We start from the raw sequence: 12,633 nt of genomic DNA, 5'->3' as shown, positions 1-12,633 counted from the left end.
ATATAAATGTTTGATGAATAATGTTGGCAAAAAAGAAAAGCTCGAATAGAGTGACTACAATCAAGGGAGATCTAAGACTGAATAATGGTCTATGTGGTACAGCTGAGTGGAAAAAAAAGCCTTAAAACAAAGGTGACCCCCAAAATTGTGTGTTTGTGCTCTGTGCATGTATATGTTTGTCAAATCTTGTTTCCTTTTGGGGATCCGGGTATTAGGATTGCTAATAAATTTTGAGGAGGAGAGTGGGAAAGAGGGGTAGTTTACAAAATGTATATATGGGGGGAGAACTAGTTTTATCATTGTTCATGGTTCTAGGAATCAAACCCAGAGTTGCTGTACTGTAGCAAGCACTGTACTACTGACTGAACTATACACACACCTCGCCAAAACAGAGCTAAACAAGGAGAAAGAGAAAGGAGACTAATTTTATTAGTAACTCTTCACCTTATTCCCTTTTGAAATCATAAAAATGGTTAAAGTAGGGATTTTTAGTCTTTGCAGAGATGTAGAAATGTGTATCCAGAGATGTGTATAGGAAAAAATTGAGAACAAAAAGTCAATTCTCAGAACCTTATTGCCATTTATTAGCTGCGTTATGATCATTTTCCACAATCCCTTAGTTCCTCCTTTTCCATAGATTCTAAATGGAGATATTTCTAGACATGAGCCAGCCAAGAGATTCCAATGAACCAGTGTATGCAGTTGTTTTCCAGATGGTGAGAAGTGATACTAAATGAAAGCTTTCATGGTCTTTAGTAAATAGGATACATTTTAAACAGAAAACTTCACACTAGGGATGCAAAGCATCATGGATAATATATTAGCAAGCTTCAAATATCTCACTTAAATTTTGACTACATCTAAATTTGTTTCTTTTCTTGAAGACTGGCTGTGATGTTTGTGGGACTCAAGTTTTGCAATAGTGGCATTTACTGGTGTCATTTTAAAAAAACTGTGTGCTTTTGTGTTGCTTGGGCAGACAATGGAAGAGGTAGAATAAAGAGTGAAAAGCCATACATGTATACATATACACATGTGATAATACCTGGAGGGGTTATCAGTGCATACATCTTCAAGACATTTTTAATACAGTTTTCTTTTTCTAAAGCACTGCCACATGGAATATGAAGCTTTTAAAAAGTAGGCTCTATCCTAGAATGCTTATATACTCTTGGCACATAGAATAAAACATATAAATATAAATCAAAAGGAAATCATAAATGTATAACAAAGAAAGACTATGAATTAGACTCAAAAAAGAACTGTAAAACTACATGGTGAACTTTAAATTTTGTGAAATTCTGGTTCACTGATATATTTTCTATTTTAATTTAATTTTGTAAATAAGCTTCAAAACTCATTATAAACTGTTGTAGAATTGAGGAGCATTTCATGCTTTCTTGAGCCTTTTCTCAAAAACTACACTCAGTGCCTCACAAATGAAAGGTCTACAGTTCGATCCCCAGTACCAAAAACAAAAAACAAAAAACAAAAAACAAAAAAACTACAGGTAAGATTAGAAAATGCCACCATCTTTTCATTTTTTTATTTTCAAAAACTTTTTGGTTGCATTATTGTACATATTTTTGTGATATAGTATGATATTTCATTACATGTATACAAAATGTACATGTGTACAAATCAGGATAATTAGCATTTCTTTCTTATCATTTCTGTATGTTTGGAGACTATTTTTTTTTTAAGGAGTTGTCATCCACTAGCTATGGTTGGAAGTTGGGTATTTTTTTCAAACTATAGCATGGTTTCCTAAAAGAAACTGATGGCTTTTAGAGAAGGAAGTTGTAGAGATTCATAAAAACTCCCGGGTAATCCTGAGGTGATCCTTAATGGAGATCCACACCAAGTGTGTTTCAGGGGTAAGGATCCCTGTATCATAGAACAGTCTTTTCAGTAATGCTGTGCTCTTTCTGGTGTGTTGGGAAGGGCAACATTTAAAACAACATCTTGAACGAAAAAAAATCTGTTGCAGAATGTGTTTCCAGACAGTTTTGCATCAGCTTTCAAATAGGCTTCAAAGATTATATATAAGAATTCTGTATGGCCTGTGGAATGTATAGATACTCTTCATTCCCTTTTCAGCCTGCCTAACTTTTCACTTATTGTTCTATTTATCAACAGTATAAGGTTTCACAAACAGTTGTCTGTGGCCAACGTGTTCTGAATTCCTTGGCTAAAAGATGACTGAAAAAAAAAAGTTATTGCAAAGAGTGATGAGAGGCAAAATATGCCAGTTTTCTTTTGAATGCAGCCTGATATACTGGAGATTTAAATTCATCATTTTGTGACCGCAGGCATGTGTTCTAATGCTTATTTTCATGCTAGACTTGCTTGTGCTGTATCAGGTGATTCTTAGCATCATTCTAATCATTAACTCCATTTCTGTTTGTTAGCCTAGACAGACTTTTCTGGAAAATATCAGAGAGCAAGATAATGTTCATGTCATATAAATATGAGAGAAAAGTTCCCAATGTCAAAATATGATTTGAAGTAGGTGCAACCTATCTCATTCTTACTGAAAATGTTTCCTAACATATTTTGCTTTAGTGGAGAGATACGTGTCCATTTCCCTGAAGTGTAGATATATTTACTAAATTTTAGGCTCCTTGACTGATTCACACTCCCAGGTGTCATGTTAATCGCATGAGTGTTGTGTCCCTGATTATGCTGATTATGTCCTTATTAAGTTTTTGTTTGTAAATATTGGTTCCCCACTAGCTCTTTCTCTGGTTGGATTATCTATTTTCTGAATGGTAAAGCTGTCACTGGACAACCTAGAAACCTCTTTAAAGATGCATGTTTGGCTGCATTTGTTATTCAGCAGATGTCTGGATAGTGAGATCCTCTTGAGAGTATTATAACTTGTGGTTTCAGTTGCAATAAGTGATCCAAACTTTTTTTTTTGGTGTTGTTCTTCTCTGTTCTGAGGGAAAATCTGTAGAAGAAATTACAGAGAGTGTTTTATTTCACTCTAGTCCATCCCTCCTTCCTTTATTCTTTGTCTCTGTCTCAGAGTTTCTTTAAATTTGCCATGGAGATTGAGATCATCAGTTGGTAAGCATTGTCAGAATTCCACACTGCACTTCATGATCCCCAGACTCCATCACTCAAATCACATTGAAGTTTGCTAAAATTTTGATCTTGATAAATTGTTACTGTGATAAAAAACTACCTGATTTTGTGATTTATATTTGTCTACACGTTTAGTACTAAAACGACTGGTTCATTTTTGTAACTCTGCATTCAGATGCCTCAAGTTTCTGCCAATTTATCTTCCATGGGACATTTGTGGTTTGGGAGCATGAAGGTCCAGAGAAGCAGACAAACTGAGGCAGATTGCTCTCTGTGCTTAGAAAACAAGAGCAATGGGAAACACCTGGGCGAGAGATGGCTCCGCACCTGTAGTGATTGCCTCAGGTGTGCAGGTGCTGTGCGTCTTACAGCAGTAAATTATGGTCTGTTAATAACATCAGGTTCAATGGTTTTACATTTCTGCTCCTTTTATGAATATGAGCTTAATGGCATTTTTGACAAGTTCAGACAGTTTTCACCTCATTCATTGTTTCCAACACTACTACAATGTGGAGATCTTAAGTGAATTTTAATTGTGTCAGGAGAAAATGTCTCTATAGATGGAAATTCTTCTTCTGATAATAAGTTATTATGCTGTCATAACTAAGTATCTTTTATCTCTATTTTAGTGTGAAAGAGGTGAATTCATAAGAGTAATTATAAATTAAGTGTCATAATAAATACATTTAATCCTTTGGTCTGGTTTAAGAAAGCATCTTATTTGTGATGAATTTTTAAAAAATTATTGTCCATCATTTACATATTAGATATGAAGCTAAATCATCAAATAAATTATATCTAATACATAAAAATACTAATATACCTAGTATGCCCCAAAACACTTAAAAGTCAATGAGGAAATTACTTTTCAAAGTGCATAAGAACTGGCCAAAGTTAAAACACAAAGGAAGGCGTGACATAATCGCAAAGTGTCTATTCTTCACCAATAATGAAATAAATGTAAATGAAAACAGATATTTTAAATCTATAAATTCAGCAATCCTACAAATGTATTTTCTAAGACTTATCTATAATTATTAAAATATTGATGCTATACATATATGTATCAATGGCCTACTGTAGAATCAGTACTGTGAAGCCTTCTAAAAAAGAGTTCAAAAAGACTCAAGCTGTGTATGCTGAAATTGAATAGTTTTCCACAATAATATTGCTGGTGAAATAAGTTGTAGGAAAGTATAAATACTGGTGTATAGATGTAGATAGCAAATATAATCAGCAATTCCACTGATAATGGGATAATATGTAGGACTTTTATTTGCCAAAGACTATGTTGATTTTTAAACAAGAATCTATGATGTTTTGAGGTTAAACCAAAGATGTATTAAAAACAATAAAGGAAATTTTCTATGGTGGTTATACATGATCTGGTTTGATAATCACCTAAATTGAAATATCAGATCACAAAATAGATAGCTCTTACTTTATATATTTTATCCTTAAGTTAGTGGTAAGAAATTATTCTTACATAGATCTTATTTAGAAATTTCTACCTTGTATTTAAACCAATTGCCCCAGACAAAGTTGCACCATCATTTACAATGATAATTTCATAAAGTAATAAAAAATAGTATGACTGTCTCTTACAAGTCTTTGTTTGTGATCATTTGTCTGTGTTAACATTAGTGTCAGTTGGTCCAGTAGAATATTTCCCTACAATATCTAACACAGAGTTGTTTGTTTGTTTATTTGTTTGTTTGTTTTAGTACCAGGGATCAAACTCTGGACCTTGGACTTGGGAGGCAGGCGGTGGCACCACTGAGCTAAATCCCTGGCCTGTTTATATTTGTTTTTATAAGTATGACTTTATTAGAGCATAGGTGAAGTACAGTATTAATTTTTTAATACAGGAATAAGTTCACAGCTTATTAATCTAATAACAAACATTCTTACATAAATTATGTCTACAGTTTTAAATCTATGAAATGAAAAGTGTATTCATTTAAATGTTTTCTTTCCTTTTCGGTCAGAAAATATTCTGCCCACGCCTCCAGATTTTATGGTCCTGTTTCTTTTCTCTTTTTATCAACAGTAGGTTTTGCATTTTGTGGTTACCTCTTTTATCTCCAGCAATAAAAATAATTGGAAGCATATCCAACTTAAGAGCCGCAGTCAATGGTGTTGTTAAATGACTATGCTTCTCTACAAGTAGGACACATTTTTCTAGTAAGATGAGACTGTGGCCTTCAAAGTCCCTAAAACTTAGCTGTGTCAAATGTAACTTTATGTTATCTAATGCGTTAGTTACCATTTCTAAGTAATAATAGAAATAATATGGTAGAAAACGTCACATCTTTTATCCTGGTTCTTGGAATTGTCAATCCAATGATATCCCCATTGCTGGTAATTTGGAAGAAAATCCTATTTAATATTGAAACTTCTCCAATTTTCCCTGACACTCTCCTTGGGGTTGCCCCTGCATTTCCAGAACATTAGTCACATCACAAAACTTGGTGATGAACAGTTTCCTGTTTCTTAGTGCTGTCATTTCATTTCTGGCTCTGTTTTCAAGTGGCCCTCCTTCCCTGTACTGCTTCTCTGTGTAGTGCTGTCCCTTTAAACCTGGCCTGGGTTCAACTTCCTAGTGTTTTTCCTTTTTTTTGGTACTGGGGATCAAACGTGGACCCTTGCGCTTATGAAGCAGGCACCAGCACCACTGAGCTAAACCCCCGGCCCCTTCCTAGTGTTTTTCATCCCTAGAAAATACTTTTCTGAAGTGGTGCTTCTGCTGTGGGGTGCCTACAGGTTGCTATGGCACATCCTGGCAGGCCTACAGTATTCTGTCAGAGCCAGCTCCTTTCACAAAAGCTACAAATTGAGAGAAACTGGGGAGGGAGAAAGTCTCCAGATCTTCGGGCTAGACACAATCCTGGTGCTGTTGCCTTTTCTTATTTCCATAGCCTTTTAGAAGAGGAGAATCCTTATAGCTTCTGACTCCCAAAATCCCATCTAGAAAATGATTTTCTCATGACTAGAAAGATGATTCCCAATAATGATGCCTTATATATAGCCAATGCAGTTATCTGGATGTTTGTATCCACTCCAAAATTTGTATGTTGAAAGCCTTTCCCTGAGGTGATGAAAGCAGGGTCTTTCAGAGATGGTTAGATGGTGGAACATAACCCTCAGGAGTGGGACCAGTGCCTTCATTCACACAGAGGCCTGAGAAAAAAACCCTGATTTCTTCCAGTTTATGAGGATACTTTGAGAAAGTCTTCCTTCTTTGAAGCAAAAAGCTAGCCCTTATTAGACACTGAATCTGCTGGCGGCTTGATCTTAAGAGTTCCCAGCCTCCTGATTTTGGATAATAAATTTCTGTTGTTTCTAAGCTACTTAGTTTGTAGCATTTTGTTTTAGTAGTCTCTTGGATTAAAATTTTCAGCTTCTTCTAGTTTTGAAAAGAAGTCATATTGTGAGCCTCTCTCTTGACCAAGACGTTTCTTGCTCCTAATTATTTCTCATTTCTCTTCTTGGGTCTGGATTTTTTGTTTTTCTTTTCTGTTCATGATCAGGTGGCAGTGATGTTAAAGTTGAAGTGAAGGAATGTGCCTATGAGTTTTCATTTTTCTCTCTGACTTTGCTCCTAACTGAATATGAAACTCAAACTCTGAAGCCAACAATTTCATGACTTTGTTCCTTGGTCCATTTCTGATAAACACCTCATAAATCAAATGACCAGCCTCTGTTTTAAAAGTTCATCTTGGGGAAGTCCAGTGCGGGCTGGTTACATTAAAGATACATATAAAAAAAATCAGTTAATATGACATCATTATAAACTGCTGGTTTTCATCTAAAGTATAACTGCAGTGTAATCATTTATTGTGTCTTAGGAAAAAATGTCAGATGTATGGTTGGTAATAAATCACTAAGAACTAATACGTTAACCATGATAACAGTTCTGTGTTTCTAAATAATGTAAAAAGAATATGAACAAGTCTATTAACATTTCTTTGTACTGATTTTGGGAGAGGATTTGTTGTGATTTATGGGCCAGTGCCACAACCTACAGCCAACACAGCCCATATAGGTGAGCATATAATTGCGGTTGACCACTGATTCTGACATCAGACTACCTCTCCTACTTAATGGTCATGTAACTTCTGTTAGTTTCAGTGCTCTCATTTGAAAATAAGTACTATTTTTTCTAGAATGTTTGGGAGCACAAAATGGGAGATTTCATGTAGAACACTCAACACACTATCTGGTGTATTCAGGCAGAATTAAGAAAAGTGTTACAGTCATTTCTGTGATGTATGGGAGATTTCATGTAGAACACTCAACACACTATCTGGTGTATTCAGGCAGAATTAAGAAAAGAAGTGTTACAGTCATTTCTGTGATATCTCTTTTCTTTTCTGTAAAAAATCTGTGCAGACTAAACAATAAAACTAAAACACAATTACTAATAGAAAGAAAGCGAACAGGCGATTTTAGACAACCAGTGGAAGAGTCTCGGTATTATGAGTTTGAGTTAGAAAAGTGAGAAGGTAAAAATGAAAAGCCTACATAGGAGCAACACTTGCCACAGAGTGGATTCTGTTTTGGCAAAGAAATTTGCAGAAATCATCTTTATGCAACCCAACTAAGGGTAATAGTCTAACAGCTTTGCCCTCCTCCATCCGTGCTGGGGAAAACTAAATGCACTGGCTGACTTTAAATTTCCTGACCCACCGTTACCAATTGTCTTAATAGGAAGGGTTGTGCCCCTGTTGCAGCTCATTAGTAGGATCTTTTGTTTGTGGTTGCTCCTGTTTTGTGCATAACTTTGGAATATACAGATTTGCCTAGTAGTATATATATTTATATATATAATCTATAGAATGCCTAGGAATTAAAGAAAAGTCTTGATTTATGTCCCACTACCAAGAACAAGCTAAGCCACAAGGACCCAGGAGACATTTGATGCCTTTCAGGCCATAGAATAATTGATTTTTTAAGGTTTACACTTACAGTAATGCAAGGACATGGACAAAAAATGAATAGTTGAGTTTATAATAAGAGAATGACTTTTGTTATTCTGGATGAGAAATTTAGGGCTGTCTTAAGTAATGCAATACTTGTCTATGGCAAAAGGCTAACCTTATTGTGAAGGAGTCATATGTCATTGCAAAGCAAAGTAGGGATTGCATCTATTTAAGAAGAAAAGACACTTCAGACACTTGATGATTGCAGCAATATTCATGACTTGCAGTGCTGACATTCTATGGACTGATGCAGTCTTCAAGTGTGGAAATACTGAGTCATGCAGAAGATGAGATGTTTCAATAATGAAAAAAATATTTATGTAGTCAGCAGATTGTCAGGAAAGGTGGTTTAGATTATAAGAGTCACCCAACAGAGCCTATGTCAGGTTGCAAATTATTCTAACCACAAAATCATTTGAAAATAAGTGAAGTAAACCTAGAATAACTTGATGCAACCCAGATCTGCTCATTCCTTCTTCCTCCCCCCTCCTCCTCTTTTATCCTCCCTCTTTTTCTTTTGAAATTGAAAAACAGTTGATTCTGCATCTAAACAATACCAAGGCCACCCACTTGGGACCCCTCCTGGGAACCTAGAGCTATTCTTCATATTTCCAATAAAACTCTCCTAACCTCCCAAATTCCCCAAACAAAACAAAACAACAGACTAACAGAGATAATACTGTACCAGTACACTTTTGAAAAAAGTAAAGGCAGGGCCATTTTTGTGGTCTTTGGGAAATGCCTGTTTCTAGGATATCAGTGCTGCGGTGCTTCTGGATCTCATTTGTTCTCTTCATTTGCATTGCTTGGTACGTTGTCTTAATGTCTGCAATTGTTTTGCAAGACACAACTAATTGTGTCTCTTTGTAATTATATCTATTACTTGATAAAATTATATGACAAGCTGTGGAACAAAAACATCTTGTTTTAGTAGTATTAAAATTTTTAAATCAAACAAGTTATTTAATTATTCAGTTTCTGATATCTGGACCAAGCTTATAACCATTTTAGTTGAAAGGTTAAGAAGACAACCTGAGAGCCTTGCACCCACATAATGACGATCCTGTCTCACTTCTACCCCGTCTTGTTTAAAAGGTTTCACTTGACGTTTTAGCATGTGACTTAAGTAAGTGACTTTCGAGCATGTTTAAGATCTTCCATATTCTAAATGGTATGATATAAAACTAAATGAATTAAAATGGGATGGATGTGCTAATTTGATGGTGGTATTTCACAATCTAGCTCTCAAAGCATCTCATTACATTCTTTACATATATACATTTGTACTTGTCAATTATATTTCAGCAAAGCTGTCAAGAAAATAATGAAAATGATTTCATGCAGAAATCATTAGTGTAAACTAATGACATGACACTGATTGCCTAAATAAGAAATTAGTCAGTTGACTGTGTGAGACTCAGTTTAGAGTCATATTTTCTAAATGTTCTCCTTGATAAGCTTCTCAAATTTAGATCTGAACTGGAATTAATCTATATTCACATATCTTCTTAAGACCATTTTAAAATTTACTTAAATTGAATTGTCTTACTATGTAGTATAGATTTTTATGAGTCATTCTAAATACTTTCTGGAGAAAGAGGATTAAAATAGGTGAATTAATACGTAGAATGAAGGTTTATGCTATTAGATGTGAATCACTTGTGTCTATTTTATTGACAATACTAGATTCTTTTTAACTATGACTAACAGATCATTAGAATTTACAATAATCCAATTGTGGAATATAATTTAAGACAACAGAATTCTTTCACTGTTTTGGCCATTATGATGGTTGGTGAAAGTATTAATTGAATCACTGACTAAATGCCTCAAAGACTAGCTATATCTTTTTTCTCTTAAGGCCAACTCCTTTTAAAGATATAAATCAAAATTCTCATTTATTTAATGACATTGTATTTATTATTCAAAGTCCAAGAAAATAAAAATCATAGCAAGAAAGTTTTACTGTCAAGTCACACTAATCTAGTATACTTTTTCTCACCAAAATGCTGGTTGGTTTTTGAAAATCATTAAATTGGTTGCTTAGAGACCGGGATAGGTCATTTCTCTTCATTGTTGTCTTTTCAGCTTCTGTGTCCAGTACATTTCAAGTTGTATGCATTTGTTAGTGCTATCTATACTCATGTTCTTTATTTTCTCTGTTGTCACTTTTCTAGGTCTACAGCATCACGACAAGAGCAAGGAATCACCATGGTACTGAAACACAGTGTTAGCAAGTGGAGTTGCAGCCTAAATCCAAGGACCCACTGGGGAAATTTGCTTTTAGGATTTTCCAGTCTGCAAAGGGGGCACAAGTAACATGGAAGGCAAAGAGGACATGTCAAGCAGTTGACTTTGGTTTTGAAACTTTTCTGGAGAAAGCAAAGTGGGTCTTTTGTTTGTTTTCCCTTGTCTGAGCATTTGTCAACTGTGTGACTTTCTTTTTTACTTTTTGGCTTTACCAATACATGGGTTAATTTTTATTTCATTGTAATTTTTTATATTTTTCTGTTGGAACCAGCCATTGTGTCAGGAAATGATGAACCACAAATGAAAATGCTCATTCTTTCAGGAATAAAATTTTGTAGCTCTATGTTCATCTATTTTTGTAGAAATACAGAAAGTTAGGTTTAGCATTGATGGGCTATTTTTGAGGGATTTAAAAAAATATTGTAATAATTGTTGAGTTCTGTTTAAAGAACTTGCTCTCAGAGAAGCACTGGCAACAATGTTTAGAAAACGCTATCTTTATAATGTCTGTGATATGCTTATTTCTGTGCTTTGTAGGTTACCTCAAGTTTGTGACATTTTCTTCTTTCTATAAAAGTAGATACACTATAGCCAAACCAATTCAGTATTGTTTTTCCATTAAATCTCAGTGGTGATTTAATTCTGTTCTAGCTCACTTAATTTTGACTTACATGTATATCTTGAAAAGGGGAAACTTTAAGGGCCACACTAAAAGATATTTCATTACTTTGATTCTCCCAAAGAGTACTTGGAGGCTGTGGTGAAAGTTTGCATTAATCAGCTGGAAAGTTTGCCCAAAGTGTAAAAATTATCTTTCTAGTCCATCTAACTTTGATAAATGGAACCAGAATTTAAAAACAACTACTGTACTTAAATGTGTTTAATCAAGCTACCTGTGCGTGCCAGTGACTTATTCTACTTGTTTCTAATTATTCATTCATAAAAGTTTCAAAGTCATGGGCTTTTTTTAAAGTGATATTTTTTTACTGGAGAATTTGATGGAATAATATCTGGAAATGTACTAGATATGTAACAAAGCCCAGTCTGTTTCTGTTAATGTCACTCACCATTGTAGAATGAAAAATAATATATTGTACATATAACCTTTTAAATGTAATATGCTGCAAGTAGTTTTATTTCTTCCATTGTTTTGGTATCAATATAGATTTCCTTGTTTTAATCCTTTAAATATTTTTTAGGTTAAAATGAAATTTGATTGGCACTTAAACTTTTACCACAATTACTGAAGTTTGGCTAAACTTAACTTGACATGGATTCAACTTGACGTGACCTTGGGATTTAAATAAAGTTGTCTAAGTTGACAATGTAAAGGCGTTAAAGACAAGGTACATTGCTTCTTTCACTTGCACATAGCATGTAAAAAGTTAGTTTAATATAGCTGTTTGCATTGGATGAAAAGTTTTTCAAATTTCTCCCATCTTTTTCCACACACACATAAAATAGAATGTTCTATGGAATGCTGCTTTCCAACTTTAATTATGCAATCATGTGCATGAATATTAGACATGAACAAGACAACATGCTTAGGCAGAGAGCTCACAGATGTTTTTTCCACACACACATAAAATAGAATGTTCTATGGAATGCTGCTTTCCAACTTTAATTATGCACATCATGTGCATGAATACTAGACATGAACAAGACAACATGCTTAGGCAGAGAGCTCACAGATAATTTTCAAATATTTTACTTTGCTATATCTTATGGATCAATTTTTATGGTGCATCCTGCAAGTTATAGACCTATACTCTCTTGTGTTTTTGTCAGTCTCTGCTTCTTCTTAACTAGAATTTCTCAATAAAATGTGTACATTTTTAACAGTGTGAGGTCCGAATTTAAGGTATCTTCCACTCAGTAACAATCTAAAATTTCTAAGGAATGACCTGGTTAATTACATACATTCTTATACATTATTTGCTTAATACATTTTTTGTAATATCTCCAAATAAGTGTAGCACAGAATTTAAAGAATCTATAAAATGTATTTTGTCTGAGATTATCCTGAGTATTTGAAAACAAGTATTCAGTACTTCCCATGAGATACTTCACTGGGGATTATTAACCTCTTTTCCCTTGGAATCTATTAACTTCCTTTGCAACTTGTGATGGAACAGTGTCATACTTCATTTAGATCCATTCAGTTGGATTTTCTCAGTTCAGAAGAGAAAATTCTAACTTTTTGCTTATTATCTATGAAACTGGATTGAAGAAGACAGAGGTTACAAGTAGTGGCTGCAGCTTCAATTTAGATTTTGTTCTCTGCCCTTCCTTGGACATGTGGATACAGTAT

At 34.3% G+C, this 12,633-nt stretch overlaps 1 protein-coding gene across 3 annotated transcripts in view; it reads left to right on the top strand.

The window, feature by feature from the left end:
- The window catches only part of Vgll3 (vestigial like family member 3), a 40,924-nt gene extending 29,515 nt beyond the window's left edge, over window positions 1–11,409 (top strand). For 2 of the 3 annotated variants that reach the window (XM_033755965.1, XM_010602878.2), the window contains exon 4: window positions 10,250–11,409. In XM_033755965.1, the coding sequence (XP_033611856.1) occupies window positions 10,250–10,293 (44 nt within the window). In that variant the 3' untranslated portion in view covers window positions 10,294–11,409. The remainder of the gene's footprint in view (window positions 1–10,249) is intronic. The other variant, XM_010602879.2, reaches the window with a different exon arrangement.
- The last annotated feature ends 1,224 nt before the right edge of the window (window positions 11,410–12,633 follow it).

This window comes from Fukomys damarensis, unplaced genomic scaffold, assembly GCF_012274545.1.
Source record: "Fukomys damarensis isolate Sample0158 unplaced genomic scaffold, DMR_v1.0_HiC HiC_scaffold_24, whole genome shotgun sequence".
NCBI classification, from domain to species: Eukaryota; Metazoa; Chordata; class Mammalia; order Rodentia; family Bathyergidae; genus Fukomys; species Fukomys damarensis.
The sequence above is the reverse complement of the archived record's forward strand: the minus strand, read 5'-3'. Positions and strand labels throughout refer to the sequence as shown.